This window comes from Macaca fascicularis, chromosome 20 (genome assembly GCF_037993035.2).
Source record: "Macaca fascicularis isolate 582-1 chromosome 20, T2T-MFA8v1.1".
Taxonomy (NCBI): domain Eukaryota; kingdom Metazoa; phylum Chordata; class Mammalia; order Primates; family Cercopithecidae; genus Macaca; species Macaca fascicularis.
Window position 1 is genome coordinate 4,204,540 of NC_088394.1, and position 16,914 is coordinate 4,221,453.

General features: G+C 43.0%; 2 protein-coding genes across 13 annotated transcripts in view; one reads left to right on the plus strand and one right to left on the minus strand.

Annotated features, from left to right (window-relative positions):
- Positions 1–2,964: 2,964 nt before the first annotated feature.
- Positions 2,965–13,688, minus strand: ZNF597 (zinc finger protein 597). The gene is made up of 4 exons (XM_005591066.5): positions 13,544–13,688; positions 13,307–13,392; positions 11,400–11,526; positions 2,965–8,079 (listed from the first exon to the last, which is right to left on the minus strand). The coding sequence occupies exons 2-4, from the start codon at positions 13,337–13,339 to the stop codon at positions 6,965–6,967; spliced, it is 1,275 nt and encodes a 424-aa protein (XP_005591123.3). The 5' UTR covers positions 13,340–13,392; positions 13,544–13,688; the 3' UTR covers positions 2,965–6,964.
- Positions 13,689–13,865: 177 nt separating this feature from the next.
- NAA60 (N-alpha-acetyltransferase 60, NatF catalytic subunit) overlaps positions 13,866–16,914 on the plus strand; it is a 41,389-nt gene continuing 38,340 nt past the window's right edge. For 6 of the 12 annotated variants that reach the window (XR_012429672.1, XR_012429677.1, XR_012429674.1 and 3 more), the window contains exon 1: positions 13,866–14,021. The gene's annotated coding sequence lies outside the window, so the exon portion shown is untranslated. The remainder of the gene's footprint in view (positions 14,022–16,914) is intronic. The other 6 variants (XR_012429671.1, XR_012429676.1, XR_012429673.1 and 3 more) reach the window with 1 other exon arrangement.

Genomic DNA, 16,914 nt, shown 5'->3' on the forward strand with positions numbered 1-16,914 from the left:
CATTATATATTTATCCTGAAAGCTTTCTTCGTTTTTTTCTAAACTCCTTACAGTTTCTTTGTGTACACTGTTACACCTCTTGCCTACTAGTAACTGACAGCACCAGTGTCCTTTTTTTTTTTTTTTTTTTTTTTTTTTTTTTTTTTTTGACAAAGTCTCACTCTGTTGCCCAGGCTGGAGTGCGGTGGCACAATCTCAGCTCACTGCGACCTCCACCTCCTGGGTTCAAGCAATTCTCCTGCCTCAGCCTCCTGAGTAGCTGGGACTACAGGTGCACACCACCATGCCCGGCTAATTTTTGTATTTTTTTAGTAGAGATGGGGTTTCACCATATTGGCCAGGCTGGTCTCAAACTCCTGACCTCGTGATCTGCCTGCCTTGGCCTCCCAAAGTGCTGGGATTACAGGCATGAACCACTGCACCCGGCCCTCTGTCAGTCTTTAAGCTGAAACCAACAGTATAAAAGTGACAGCTGTAGTAGTTTCATTCAGTGCATAAGTTTAAGCATCTACCATGTTCCTGGTCTCTGCTCCTATAGAGACAATGAAATTTTATTAGTTACATAATTACTATTCGATTACAAGCATATTGCTATAAGGAGGGTAAAACAAAGAATGCAGGAATTGAGAGGGTTGTTCCAAGTAAAAGAAAACGTATGTGCACAAAGGAAAAGTAAAGAGCTTGGTATAGTTGATGAATTGAGCGAAAGTGTAGCTGGAGAGGGGTAGGAGAAAAAGAACAGCTGGAGTTGATGCTGGCAGGGAAGTAATGACTAGGAAGGTCTTGTTGAAAATTTAAATGTCCCTAAGGACAATGGGAAGATGTCAAGTTGGATGATGAGATAATCATAATCATCTGGTACCTGGCCCTCTACTTCTGTGCAGCAAAGACTGGAAAGATCAACATCTAGTGTTGTCTTCCCTCAATAATGCTGGAATTTTCTGCTGAGTTTCAGGGAGCAAGCAATTTTATAATACTTCTTTTATTACATGGCAGTGTGTTAGCTGTGTTGACAGAGAACAAGAGTGATATGAAAGTCATCAGCAGGCTATTTCCAGTAACCCAGGTGAGTATCGTTGGACAGGATGGGGACAGTGGAGACAGAAACATTCAGGTTTTGATGATACTTTTGAGGTAGAATCCATGAGACTTGATGATTGAGTGGATATGATGTCTTAGTCTGTTCTGGCTGCTATAAAAAATTACCGTCAACTGGGTAGCTTATAAACAACAAAAAATTTTTTCTCATAGTTCTAGAGGCTAGGAAGCCCAGATCAAGGCACTGGCAGATTCAGTGTCTGGTGAGGGCCATTTCCATGTTGGCACCTTCTTGCTGGGTCCTCACAGGCTCAAGCACAGTGGCCCAATCACAGTTCACTGTAACCTCGACTTCCTGGACTCAAGCAATCCTCCTGCCTCAGCTTCCCAAGTAGCTAGGACTACAAGCACCAGCCACCACACCGGGCTACATAAATGTTTTGTAAAGACGGGGTGCCATTATGTTTCCCAGGCTGGTCTTGAACTCCTGGCTTTAAGCAATCCTCCCACCTTGGCCTCTCAAAGAACTGGGATTACAGACATAAGCCACCACACCCGGCCTGCAGTCTCTTTTATTAGGACACTAATCCCAATCATGAGGGGTCTGCCAAAGTCCCCACCTCCTAATAACATCAATTAAAGTGTTAGAATTCGAACACATGAATTTTTAGGGTACACAAATATTCAAGCCATAGCAAGAGGAAAGAGGAGGTGTTTGTTGATATCATAAGCAATTGTATGGATGTGGCCCCACATACTGGAGGCAAACAGATGAGGCGCTAAAAGCATGAGTTAAGGGCACGTGTTTTGATGCCTGAGAGACATCCAAAGGACGATCTCCTGTAGGTACTTGAAAGTAGGAATCTGGAGTACCTAGAAGAGAAGTTGGAGTTTGACCTAAAGTGAGGTCTTTGTAGCCATGGAAGTGGCTAAGCTCACCTGGGGAAGATACCGTTTACCAAAGGTAAGCCGAGGGTACAGTTCAGCTAACCAGAAGCATGTTAGAATTTGGCTGCAGAGCATACCAAAAGCCTAAGAGATTGGTACTGGTCCTAAAGAAAAGACACTCTATCCAGCACAAGTGAGATGCACAAAGTATCCAATTCAACAAGCCAGAGACACACATGCTAGACAGGCCCACAGCTCTGCATTGCCTAAGTGGGACTAGAGCTGGGACGGTGGCGCACAGCTTCTTCTCCAGTCCTAACACTTAGAATCATGGGATGGAGATTCGTGTTAGTGCCCGACAGTCACACCCGTGTTACCCTCCTGCTGATGTGGAGGAAGAGACCTGAGGAGTTCCTCCGCAAACGCTTTTACCCATATTGCTAGATTTACATGGAGATCACCTAGCGATATGCAGTAGACATGGCCAGGCACACGGCCAAACCCCACTGATGGATCTCCACCGTTCACCACATCCCACTTGCCCAGGAATGCGCAGGCGCTGCCGGAACCGGGCACCGGAAGTGGCTCGTGGCTTCCGGTTCCTCACCAGTGTGCCGCTGTAGCGCAAGTCATCGCGTTGGCACTTCCGCTGACCCGTGCGGTTGGTGGCCAAGCGGAGACCCAGGATCTCCCTGAGGCCGCGCGAGGTCTTCTGGGAGTCCTACTCACCACATCCGCTACTCGGACTCCAAGCTTTAAGTGGCGACCCGCGCCAAGCAGTAGCTGCTCCGTGAAGACGGAGGTCATTGCCCCTGTACTTCTGTGTACAGCAAAGACGAAAGGAAATTGAGGTCTAGCGCTAGCTTCCCAGAATGACGCCGGAATTTTCTGCTGAGTTCCAGGGAGCAAGCGATTTTACTTCCCTTATTAAGCAGCACAAAGTCATTCACTTTCTAAACCACAATCCTAACAGTCTTCAAAATTTACCTCATTGCCACCTAAAACCACTTAAGTATTTTTTTTAAAAAGTTCACTTCATTGCCATCATCATAAAATATCATTTATTAGAAGCCAAATTGCACATTAGACGTAATCAATAACTTCAGAGCTTGCAAACTAGAGCGAAGACTGATGAGAATATGTCAAAAACAGTAAAACCAAAACATTAAACAAACAGTATAAGTGTATACAATAAATATAATTCTGAGGTATCCAAAGGAACTGGGGATTACAGCACATTCTTATGTTTACACAGAAGAATATTTATATTGTATTCTCCCCTACAGACTTAATGCAATGAGGAATGTCAATTTTAAAAGACAAAACACCTGTACTACTTAGATGGGCCTTGGAAAGATGGGTAATGGTCATCTTTGAATCAGATCAATAGCTCTCCTAAATTACAAAACTAAACCACATGAATATATACACTTCTAATGTAATGAACATCATTTTGTTAAACAGATGGTCAAAGCAAAAACACTTTCCTACTAAAATCCCACAGGGATAACAAGTTTAATGAACATTCAAAATAGACTATTCATATAAACTATAACCTGCTATGTCTCCCTTTGTACACATAGGCAGTAAATTGCAGATTACTTTGATCAGACTCTGCAGTTTCAGATTGTATGACATCTTATGCTGCAGTCACTAGAACATTGCCACTTAATTATATGGAAACTCAGGAGGCAAAGACTCAAAATGGCATTTACTGTGAAATGTCATTAGAGTTTTAACTCCCTGAATTATTGGGTTAGTCATTTTCTATGTTAAATGAGGAGGTGTCAATAGACTACCACCTGTAGCAACAAAGCTCTAAATAAAACTATTTTGAGTCCACCTCATTCAAAACAACTACATTCCACAATTTCTTAAATTACAAAATGTAAACTGCTGACAGCTGAATTCCATTGGAAAAATGCTGTTTCCATCAATGATGATTGTTTAACAGACTGTTTATTCCAGCAATCATGTTAAGGAACTGTTGGAAACACATTTTCATCACTGCATCAACAAAAACGAAGAAATTTGTCTGAGTCAATTTATTCAGCATAAAGTTTTCACTCTCATAGTGTGATTTCCATGCTGCAAAATGCAGTTAACCAATCATTCATAGCAATAAACTCTTGCATTTAGTTTTTCATTCCCATATTAACTTTTATCCAGTATTTGTGAATAGCACCTAACATGGTATAGGCTAGTATCTCTGAGTTAAGGACAGTTTTATGGAATTTATCTCCATCAATTGACACTGTAAACAGAACGGTGAAAAGCCATCATCACAAAAAGCCTGAAGCTCACCAGCAGATACATCTTTTCCTTCAATTCCCTGGGGGCAAAGCAGCTTGAATTACATCCAGCAAATGTATTTAAGTACAAGTGCACAATAAGCAAACAACTGAAAATATGCCTATTTCCCAGTAACTGACACTTAGGGGATTTTCATTTTTTTCTGCATACCAATCATTAACAGTATTATACCAAAAAGCCATTTTAGTTATACCCACATGTATGTTAATGTTTCTGAAAAGGGCTATTTTTTCTAATCTTTTAGGGAAGTTTGTCATAATCTTCCAAAATCTGGAGAATAAAACTGTAAAAATTAGAGGTTAATTGTGAAGGAAGACTCATGTGAAAAGGCAAACTTCCCTATTAAGGTGCAAAACAGGATGTATGGCACAAACTCTCGCTTTCTGCTATGTTTTCTAGGAGCCAAAACAAAAATGACAGCATCCATCTTTTGTATCACTCCCATTCTGTCCAAGTGCCTTCTAAGATATTCCCCTCTACTTCTTTCTGCAGCAACTCTGCTAATCCAGACCTTTCCCAATTTCATCCCCCATCCTGTGACTCATTAGATCTTTGACTGAAATATTAGGGTCCCTGATAAGTGCTGAGGCACCTGCCAGTTTCTCCCACTGAGGGCAAAAGCAGGAGAGCAAGGAGGTGGTGTTCTTGTTGTTATTTAACAAAGATCATGATAATCTCAGAGTTGGCTAATACGTAATCTAACTGGAGACTATCTTTCTACACATTTCAAAGCACCTCAGAGAAACCTGGAGGCTGGTGTCCTGTCTCCTAAGAGTGGAGATATCAGAAACAAAGAGCCAAGTCTGACCTTGACATACAGAGCAGCACATAGTCTCAACTGTGGATCTGCAAACCAGAAACAAGACAAAAATGACAAAAAGAGAGAAACTCTCTCTGGGTTTTTGTTAGTTTCAGTTTTCCTCTCACCTGAACAGTATCTTCCTGCCTCTACTCAGTAATAAGAGCTTAGCTGAGTAGCCAGCATCTTTTTGTACATTCAGTCCTCAATCTGCTGTTCTGTAGGACCACCTTCTGCTACCTTCCATACAATTAGTCCTCAAGAGTCTTTTATCTTTTCTCATGACGATTCCCAGCAACAATTCAATTTTATCAAATATTATACTTTTATACTGTCTATTTAAGTAGAATGAGAGCATTCTTCCATCCTAATCAAAACCCATGTAAATACTGTTTTGCTGACAGGCATACAATCAACTTTAATGAGAAATTGTATATGAATCTATATTTACAAAATTCTGTGGTTCTTTAACATTAATAACCATACTATTTAACAATATTTTGCTCCAGTATTTATCTATAATAGCAGTATGTAAAGATCTACATATTATTAAGTATTTTGGTTAAAATCTAACAATTTTCTATATGCATTTTCTTTGGAGATGGAGAGGAAATGTTATGGGTGTTTTTTAAAAAACCAAAACCCAACTAAGACCTTCAGTACTGTACTCTGCAAAGTGTGAAATCTCTTATCTGATTAGAGAGACAATTCAAACCTGAAGTCCTGGAGAGTCTTCTGCTGCTTTACAACTGTATATGTAAGTCAGGCTTTGGGTACAGCACAAAGGGAATGAAGGGGTTCCAGGATGCAAGCACACTGAATCGCCTTCATGATGACCATTCTCACCTACCTATCTCAGCTCCCCTTTCCCTGGCTGCTTGCAGTGTTACTACGTGGTGCAAATGCCAACAAATGCTGCAGTCTTGCAGACCTTTGGAGTCACAGAGACCCAAGCTTAATGTCAGTTTCACCACAATGTGATTTGTGTGCTGGGCAAAGTACTGACTTTACCCTCTGAGGACTTCAGTTTCCTCGTTTATGAAACAAAGGTTTTTTTTTTTTTTTTTTTTTTCCCTCTGTCACAGATTTATTCTGAAAATTAAATTAGATAATATATCGAAAGTAGCTAGCATGCTCACTGAGAAACAATTACAATTATTCATAGTAAGACAGGTAATGTGCTTCAGTAGCGATTTGGAGGCAAATCTTAGAAAAGAGCAAGTACTTTTTCCCCTCCCCAAGTCAAGTCCAGCCTCCAGAAAAGGGCTGCAGTTAGACTTCTAAAATTCTTGCAAACAATTAGGTCCTAAATGCCAGTACCTGCCCCTGGCATCAGAACCATGACAGAGAACTCTGTGGATACTAATGGCCATCAAGATATAAACTAGTCCACCCATTTGAGAACTTTTACAGGGCAGAAAAAAACTTCTAAATGCCTATGGGAATGCACATGTAAAACAGCAATCTTATACAAATATTACATTCAAATAGTTATAGCAGAAAAAAGTATAAAACATATAAAAGCATTTACTTTCCTAGATATAGCTGCAGAACTGGCAAAATATAAATAAATTCTCCTCCTTCTAAAAGTTAGAAACTACGTAAACAAAATTAAAAGAACTCTAGCAAGAGCCTTCATTTTAATGAAAATTGAATTTAAACAAAAGTTTTGTATCTTTTTCTGGCTCACAGTTGAACAGTAACCGAGTTCAAATCCTGGGTTCATTCACTAGCTTTGTGGCATGGATTTTGCGTCCCTAGTTATAAAATGGAAATGATACTGCCTAAATCAAGGTTGTGGTGAGAATTAAGTATTACATGGGAATGTGTGTAAAGTGCTTAGCACATTGCCTGGGACATATACAGTAACTGCTTCCCACCATACAGATACTGAAAAGCCCAATCACTAATAACAAGTTGTTAAATTTATGTGGTGTTTTTTATGTGAGTTCGCTTATGAGTAATGAGATGCAAATTTGACCTGAAACTTTTCCCACACACAGTACATTTAAAAGTTTCCTCTACCATGTGGCTCTTCTGGTGGCATGCAAGTTCTGAGTCCAAAGCAAAACTTTTCTCGCATGTTTTGCATGTATAGGGCCTTTCCTCTGTATGAATGTTCTGATGGGAAATAAGCTCAGAGAAACAAGGAAAGGTCATGTCACAGTCAGGACATTGCAAGGGCTTGAATTTTGAGAATGAGAAGAAATTGTCCCCATCATCGCTGCAGCGTTCAAAGTCCTCGTCGTGGCTCTTCTCAGAAAGGGCAGGATATGAGGACTGCCTGAAGCTCTTCAAGCACTTAGTGTGCTGGTACTGGGGGCCTGATATGAATGTTTCCTCAGGCAAAGCAAGATTTGGTTTCTCATTAAAATGTTTATCACGGTTAGTAGATTCGTAAGCTTTTTCAGCACTGTGGCTTTTCTGATGCTGTGCCAATCCTGGGAGCCACATAAAACCTCTACCACATATGCTACATGTATAGGGCTTCTCCTTTACATGGCTATTCACGTGTCGGGACAGATGCGAGTGCTGGCGAAAGCTGGCACTGCACTTGGCACACTTATAAGGTTTCTCACCAGTATGGATTCTCCTGTGTGTCCTCAGGTTGGCTCTATGATTGAAGATCTTCCCACAGTCACCACATTTATGTTTTTTCTCTCCTGAATGAACTTTCTGATGCAAAACCAGGTATGAATGATCGCTGAAGTTTTGGTCACACTCAGGACATTTATACACATTTTTGGCTCCTTCCCAGGAAGAATCAAGAATTTCAGAAAGTGTGTTGGTTCCTAAATATTCAGAGAGTTCTACTAACGGGGTGTGGTTTTCAATGGTAACTAAAAGGCTGATGACCCTTCTCTTGCAAGTGGGAGTTCCACTTAATATTTTCCCTTCAGGGTTTCCAACTCCATCCTCAGAGAATTTTTCTGGGTAAGGGACAAGGGGTGCAGCAATGGGGTACTTTTCTAGGGCAAGCTCGTCAAGTTCCATAGACTCTAGGTTTAACTGCTGATTAATCTCTGGCTTGCCTTCCTCTCCTGTTGATAAAAACAAAAGAAAGCAAAACATAGACAATACCTTCAAGGGATACTGGGAAAAAAGTAAGCTAAAAGGTAGTTACAAAGAAGACCAGGAAACTTTAGAAGGGTTATCCTATAACCCAGACATGAAACACACAAAATCAGGATGAAGCAGACTCTCCTGGTCTCCCAGAAGATCCAGTTTTGGGTGAATATCCAAAGGTAAGGAGGGGAGAATAGCTATAACTAAGTCAGAGTCCAGTGGGATAGGTACTAAGGACAATCTCGGTAGTGGCTGTCTAGAGGTGAACTTTTCCAGCTTGTCTATTTACACCTCAAGAGCCTTTCATTTTTGAAGCTATCTCAAGCGACAGCAGAACAATTAACAATTGGAAAAAAGATTAGGATTCATATTTATCACGAAAGAGAGGGGTTGGGCAAGTGTCTCACGCCTGTAATCTCAGCACTTTGGGAAGCTGAGGTGGGAGGATCACTTGAGGCTAGAAGTTTGAGACCAGTCTGGGCAACATAGTGAGACTCCATCTCTACAAAAAATAATTTTTAAAAATTAGCCAGGCTGGCCGGGCGCGGTGGCTCAAGCCTGTAATCCCAGCACTTTGGGAGGCCGAGACGGGCGGATCACGAGGTCAGGAGATCGAGACCATCCTGGTTAATACGGTGAAACCTCGTCTCTACTAAAAAGTACAAAAAAAACTAGCCGGGCGAGGTGGCGGGCGCCTGTAGTCCCAGCTACTTGGGAGGCTGAGGCAGGAGAATGGCGTGAACCCGGGAGGCGGAGCTTGCAGTGAGCTGAGATCTGGCCACTGCACTCCAGCCTGGGCGACAGAGCGAGACTCAAAAAAAAAAATTAAAAAAATAAAAAAAAAATTAGCCAGGCTTGGTGGCACATGCCTGTAGTCCTAGATACTCAGGAGGCTGAGGCAGGAGGATCACTTGAGCTCAGGAGTTTTGAGTTGTGCCATTGCACTCCAACCTAGGTGACAGCCTAGGTGACTTGTTTCTTAAAAAAAAAAAAAAAAAAAAAAAAAGATAAGATGACAGCAAGAATGAGGGAGAAAGAAAATAATTTTTAAAAAGAAAAGAAAGCAATCAAGTGAGCATTTTTCTCCTATAACAGAGAAGCACACAGGTTATCAGAAACAGTTTCATTATCAACAGGAGAACTCTCCAAAATCTCTTTATCCCTCACTGAGGAAAGATCAAGGTAGAAGGCTATGTGTACTCCATGAAAATAACAGCCAATCTACTTACAAGGATGGCTGACAAAACTAACATTCCTTTGTAATATTTTCCAAGTATTCTTCAGTTATAACGCAGATATATCAATACAAAAGGAACCTTTCTTTCCAGAGAAACAAAGTTCTATGATTTTCCCAACTCACTGACTAGAAAGGGCTGCAGTATAGTGCATGGGAATCCAAACAGTACCAAGTGGTTTTGCTGATTTGAGGAGACTGAGTTCAGAGATCAGGGATGCCAAGGCAGCTAGAATTTGAAAGCAAAACAGCAAAGAGGCAGCTGCTCAGAAAGAGCGCTCAGGTCATCTACATGGGGTCCTCTTAAGACTTTCCTGAGGCTAGGTACAGTGGCTCACACCTGTAATCCCAGCACACTGGGAGGCTGAGGTGGGAGGATCACTTGAGCCGTGGAGTTCGAGACCAGCCTGGGCAATATGGCAAAGCCCTGTCTCTACAAAAAAAAACAAAAAAATTAGCTAGGCATGGTAGTGCATGCCTGTAGTCCCAGCTACTTGGGAGGCTGAGGTGGGAGGACTGCTTGAGCCTGGGAGGTCAGCGCTGCAGTGAGCCGTGATTGTGCCACTGCACTCCAGCCTGAGCGTCAGATCAAGATACTGTATCAAAAAACAAAACCAAATACAAAAAAACCCACAACTTTGGCTGAGTAATCTACAAGTGCATGAAGAAACTACCCAATGCTGTGGAAAGAACCGCCTAAAAGGAGTAACAGAGCAATAACCAGTCCATGTTGCCTCCAGCCAAAGTGGAAAGACATAAGACATTGAGCAGCAATGTCCATGGAAAAATACTGCCTTAGCAGTAACTCAAATAAGCCCTAGCAGAAAGGTTGATCTGAACCCATCCTAACAAAGCAAAAAAAAAAAGCACACCTTGAAACAATCAAACTGACCCCAAGTAACTTAACCGCCTCCCACAACAAAATCCAAAATATTTTTAAAAATGCAACGAAATCCTGGCTCCAAAAACATAAAATTCTTAATCCAACATCCAACCAAAATTTACATGAAAGTAAAGAAAATGTAGAAAATATAACCCATAACTAGAAGACAAATCAATTAATAGAAACAGACCCAGAAACCACATCAATGATAAAACTAGCAGGAAAAAAAAAGTTTAAATAACCATTATAAATATACTCCATAAGTTTAAGCAGATAGAAGACAACATGAACATGATGAAGAGAAAAGTGGAAGATAGAAAATATGAGTTATTTAGAATAACTAGTTATTCTAGTTGTTCTTTTCTGACTAGGATTGAGTATCTAAACTATTCCAAATTATTTAGAATAATTACTTAGAACAAATAAATAGAATAGTTTAGATACTCAATTCTAGTCAGAAATAAAATCCACTGAGGCACAGGAGTCCATCTGTGTATGGTTCCCCATAGGTGAGAAAGGCATAGCACCCCTTAAGAGTAAATCAATTTCCAGTCTTTAGCAAATGATAGTGATCGATACTAACGGGATTTCCCAAGTAAAATTGTAAACTAACTGCAATAAATGTTTGTGAAAGATTACCAAATACTACCATCTCTTGTAGTAAACCACAGGCACTGTACTAGACTGAAGTTTTGTCTTTAAAAAATCATCTCGGCCGGGCGCGGTGGCTTATGCCTGTAATCCCAGCACTTTGGGAGGCTGAGGCGGGCAGATCATGAGGTCAGGAGATTGAGACCATCCTGGCTAACACGGTGAAACCCCGTCACTACTAAAAATACAAAAAATTAGCCAGGCGTGGTGTTGGGCGCCTATAGTCCCAGCTACTCGGGAGGGTGAGGCAGAAGAATGGCGTGAACCTAGGAGGCGGAGCTTGCAGTGAGCAGAGATCGCACCACTGCACTCCAGTCTGCGAGACAGAGCCAGACTCCGTCTCAAAAAAAAAAAAAAAGAAAGAAATCATCTCATATTTTAAAACTTTTTCTCTCATACAATTATCATCTCCACATAAATTACTCAGGCACAGGTCCCACTCCACCATACCAACATGTGGAAAAAGCATTAAGTTCTCATCCTAGAACTGACAAAAGTTCCAGATGCAAGAAAAACAATTGCCTTACCCATCAAGGCCGCATCCTCCAAACACTCCTTTGTAGCATCTCTACTGAGGGACATCTGGGCAGGGTGCAGAGTCACACACTCCTCTTGAGAAAAATACACTGCCAGATCCTCAAAGAGTATTGGTCCCTGAAACATAAGAGCCTGTGTCAGTACAAGAGGGTGGAGGGTCAGTCCCTTACTTAACCTAGGAAGGATGAGAAGAGCTAGAAACATCAGATGCATGGGATAAAAGGGCTTGGTGTAAAAGGTTCTTGAGTGCAGGAGTGGGGTAAATGGGTTCTAAGGGGTGGGGTGAGGGTTGGAAAGAAGAGAGTAATCATGGATATTTTTAGGTAGTGGTATAAGGATGGTGGACTGTGACAATTATAGTCTATTTTGGAAGAGAAAAGATAAGGGAACAGCTCTTGGGGGAAAAACCATTAAGTAAGGATGCTCTAAGAAAAGGAGAAGGTTGGGGCCGGGTGCGGTAGCTCATGCCTGTAATCCCAACACTTTGGGAGTCTGAGGGGGGCGGATGACTTGAGGTCAGGAGTTCGAGACCAGCCTGGCCAATATGGTGAAACCCTGTCTCTAGTAAAATTACAAAAATTAAGGCCGGGCACAGTGGCTCATGCCTGTAACCCCAGCACTTTGGGAGGTGGAGGCGAGTGGATTACCTGAGGTCAGGAGTTCAAGACCAGCCTGACCAACATGGTGAAACTCTGTCTCCACTAAATACAAAAAATTAGCCAGATGTGGTGGCGCATGCCTGTGATCCCAGCTACTTGGGAGGCTGACGCAGGAGAATCATTTGAACCCAGGAGGAAGAGGTTGCAGTTAGCCGAGATTGTGCCACTGCACTCCAGCCTGGGCAACAGAGCAAAATTCCATCTCAAAAAAATAAATAAATAAATAAATAAAATAAAAACAAATTAAAATGAAAATAGCTGGGTGTGGTGGCATGTGCCTGTAGTCCCAGCTACTTGGGAGGCTGGGACAAGAGAATCGCTTGAATCCGGGAAGCAGAGATTGCAAGGAGCTGAGATCGCACCATTGCACTCCAGCCTAGGCATCACAGCGAGACTCCATCTCAAAAAATAAAAAAAAGAAAAAAGAAAAGAAAAGAAGGTTGGGTAGCCCAGGAAGAATCATAAAGAGATAAAGGTTACAGGATTCTCCCAACATCCTTCCCTTTGCTATTTCCTCTCTTTCGTCCCCATGACACTCATTGCTAAGCTCACTCCAGCGCTTCATCCAGGCCTACCCCACCTTCCCTAATGGTGTGATAATGAATCACCTGGGATTTACTATTACTCTACAAGTGCAGAGTCTAGAAATGTGCTTAATTTAAAAATCCATTCAAATTGGATAAGTACCAAATCTGTACTTTTGGGAACCATTCCAGAAAGTCACTTTTAATCCTAGCACTTTGGGAGGTCGAGATGGGAGGACAGCTGGAAAGCCAGGAGTTCCTGGGCAAAGCCGCAAGACTCCATCCCCATAAAGAATTTTTAAAAGTGGCCAGACACTGTGGTATGCGCGCCTCTCAGCTACTCGAGAAGCTGAGGCGCGAGGATTCCCTGAGTTCCAGATGGAGCTATGATGTCAGCACTGCACTCCAGCCAGAAAAGCAACACTCCAGCGACAAGGCCAGACCTTATCTCTAAACAAAACAGATAAGACACTGAGAAACTCTCTCAGAGATTCCTCCAAGGGCCCCGCTCCCAGTTGGCAGTTCTGAAAGAAGGAAGTTGGTAAACCACTTCTATATGCCTGGTCTTGGAAAGAAGAACGCTTGGTCAAAGGGCTATTTGGGGCTCAGGTGCACTCCTACCACAACATGAATGCCCAACCCTCCTCCAAAGGGGGGGTCAGTAAGAGACCGAAAGCAGCAACAAACTTGGACGAAAAAGGTACCTCCACTCACCTGAGCCTCGGGAGTCGGGGGCATGGACGCCATTTGGCGGATGGGGAATGCCTTCTTCAAGACGCCACAGGGACTTCGAGACGAAGCTGCGGGGGGAGAGAATAGTCTTTAAACGGACCTATTCTGCGGCCAGGCTCCTCCAGTACCCCAGCCTCCCTCGATTACCTCCGAACCCCCCTTAAAAACCTACGCTGACTGCACCTCCTCCTGGCCCGGCCTCGAAAGGGGCCCACTTACCGCTCGGCTGCTAATGACAGGCTTTGCGCTCCCGGACAGGAGCTGCAGAAAGCGACGCCCAACCGGGACGCGACGAAGAACGCCACGGCCGCTGCAAAACTCCCACGCTCTCATGCTCCTCTACGCAAGAGCTGCGGGAAAAGCCGCCGGAAGCGACCCGCCCCCAGCCCTATCCGCCATTCTGCCCTTTGATTGGTCGGAGTTCTCCCGAAGGGGAAGTCCTTCTTTTGTGTTGACCAATCGAACACCTTAACCGAGGACCTGTAGCTACTGGGCAGCTGCGAGAAGTAGTTTTCCTCCTTTTCTCTAAGCAAGCATTTCCGCTTCCGCTGGCGGGGTCTCCCCTGTGAGCTCCGGGCCTGTTTACCCGCTAAAGTAGAGTCTTAGGGTGAACCCAGAGGGACGTAATGTTTCCGAGAAGAAGGGCAGAAAGAAGACTGGGAGACACCGGAACTCGAAAGAAAATCGGTAACAAAATGTGGGTTTGGCCAACAGTGCCCTGTAGGCCTGAAATTTTGGTCTGGCCAGAGCGGGGTGATTGAGAGGCCGGGGGTTCGGGCCTAGCCTGGGCTTGAGCTGTCCTTTGTGTCTTGGGCGGATGGTGGGGCCGTAGAACATGAAGGAATGTCTTTTTCTACGTTCACAACGTTGACATCGGTGTAGGCCAGGTTGCTAGGCTCCGACTCCAAGTGTTCTAGAGGCATTATGTATTTTACCCGTAGCTGCAGCCTAACCGAGCCGCGTCAGCTCCATAGTCACAGAGGACCCTACGCGGGTATAGAGCCCTAGGTTTGCGTCGCGGGACATTGTTCGCCCCCAGATACCTCACATTCAGCCTACCCTAGAGCCAGTTATTTCCTATTGTTTGTTGGCGGAAGAGGGAGTGCCCTAGTGTAGAGATTTGGAATTGGAAAATTGAACTCCGTCCCAAGCTCTGACACTGATTGGTTGGTAATCTTGGCCAGTTTACAACTTTGCTTTCCTCAGCTGCAAACAGCTCAGGATGCCTCTCTGGGCTAACTCAGAGGGTAGTTTCAGATTATAAGATAATGTAAGTGAAAGAAATTGTCCGTTTATAAAGGTGTTTGGGGGGGAAAAAAAAGACGAAAATGATAGGTACCTTCCTTGATAGAAAAGCCTGAAAAGTCTCAACATATTTCCTTATTCTAGTGCCAGGCACATCCCTGTATCTAAAAGCTTAATGAATGGCTGCATGGTTATTAAAACAATATTAGGAGATTTGACAAGTTAGGTAATGTGATTTTGTGGAATATCTGATAGGATAGTTTCAGCTACAAGTAACAGCAAACCCACCGAAATGATTTTCAAAGAGCAGTTGCAGGTTGGTTAATTTGGTGGCCCAGTGACAACATCAAGGTCCCAGTGCTTCTCCTCTGCCACCCTTAGCATGTTGGTAAAGTTGACAGTAGAATCCAGGTAAAATATGCAGACATGTATTGTGTCATGTACCCATCCTAAACTAGTTATTACCAAGAATAAATATCATAATTATTTGGGGCCCATCATGCTTCAGCCCTTGTCACTAGGGGAAGGACCCAGCCTCCCATGATACTCTACCTGCACAAAATCAGGGCTTTGTTACAAATGAAAAGAGATGTGGAAAGTAAGTTAGATAAGAAACAGCAGTATCTGCCACAAATGACATCTCTTGACAGCTAAGAGCTAGACCTTATGGGGATGGATCACAAAAGAGGTACCTGGGGAGTCCCAGTAAAGGTGCTTCCAGGACAGGTGGAAGAATGGTAAGAACAAACTTCCCTACAGGCTAGACCAGTCCAAAGCATACATGTTGAAGAAGAACTAATAGCCTGTATATGAAGGTGTAAGCCAAATAAATGTTCATTATTGAGTCACTGTGGTGTTAACGTAGTCATCTTTCCATTCTCGGTTTGTGCTTATCTTTTTTTTTTTTTTTTTTTGAGACAGAGTCTCACTCTGTAGCCAGTCGGGAGTGTGGTGGCACAATGTCAGCTTACTGCAACCTCTGCCTCCTGGGTTCAAGTGATTCTCCTGCCTCAGCCTCCCGAGTAACTGGCACAGGCACCTGCCACCACACCTGGCTAATTTTTTTTTTTTTTTTTTTGGTATTTTTAGTAGAGATGGGGCTGCATCATATTGGCCAAGATGGCCTCGATCTCGTGACCTTGTGATCCACCCGCATTGGCCCCCCAAAGTGCTGGGATTACAAGCATGAGCCACCGCGCCCGGCCTATTTAATGCTTTTTTTTTTTTTTTTTTTTGAGACGGAGTCTCGCTCTGTCGCCCAGGCCGGAATGCAGTGCCCGGATTGCGGCTCACTGCAAGCTCCGCCTCCCGGGTTTACGCCATTCTCCTGCCTCAGCCTCCCGAGTAGCTGGAACTACAGGTGCCCGCCACCTTGCCCGGCTATTTTTTTTGTATTTTTTAGTAGAGACGAGGTTTCACCGTGTTAGCCAGGATAGTCTCGATCTCCTGACCTCGTGATCCGCCCGTCTTGGCCTCCCAAAGTGCTGGGATTACAGGCTTGAGCCACCACGCCCGGCCTTTAATGCTATTCTTACATCAGTGATGTCTCATTGTAGTCTGAGATTCTCCTGATCTGGATTTGTGGCTCTTTCACCAAGAACAGGAGACTCCCATGGCTCTCTTCTTTAAATCCTGTTGCCATAATTACAAAGAAATAAACACAGTTTCCAAGGCTTTGAAATGAAGCCTGTGATATTAACTCAGTGGATTACCAGAGAGAGGGATATACCTGAAATGGGAGAGGAAACAATCTTCCCTAGACTATCTTTCCTAAGAGCTATCAAAACTATAAACAAGTAGACCAAGGAGGAGGAAGCTTGAAAGCTTTATCTTCCTGAAAATAAAGAGATGACATACAAAGTCCAAGATAGACCAAGATTGAAAAATTAGACTGCATTATACCCCTAACTCAGTTTTGTAAATCACAAATGCTTGACTGTATATCTACTATATGTTCAAGTAACATATTTTAATTATCAAAATTTAAAAATCCTTCCACCACAATCTTTTGCAAGTTTTTCCATTTCTGTCTTTAACATGGTACCAGTAATAACAACTACAACCTGTTTGTGTTGAAATTCTTTCTATAGCCCAGCATCTGCTTTCTCTGAAAATTATCTTTTTAAAAATATTAAAAATAACATAATTACAAAAGCAGTATATGTGCATTTTAGATAGTTAGAAAATACAGGGGGAAAAATGGCACAACATTCCTGTCACCCAGAGATCACCACTATTTACTATTTATTTATTTATTTATTTGTTGAGACAGAGTCTCACTGTTGCCCAGACTGGAGTGCAGTGGTGCAGTCTCTGCTCACTGCAACTTTCGCCTCCCGGGTTCA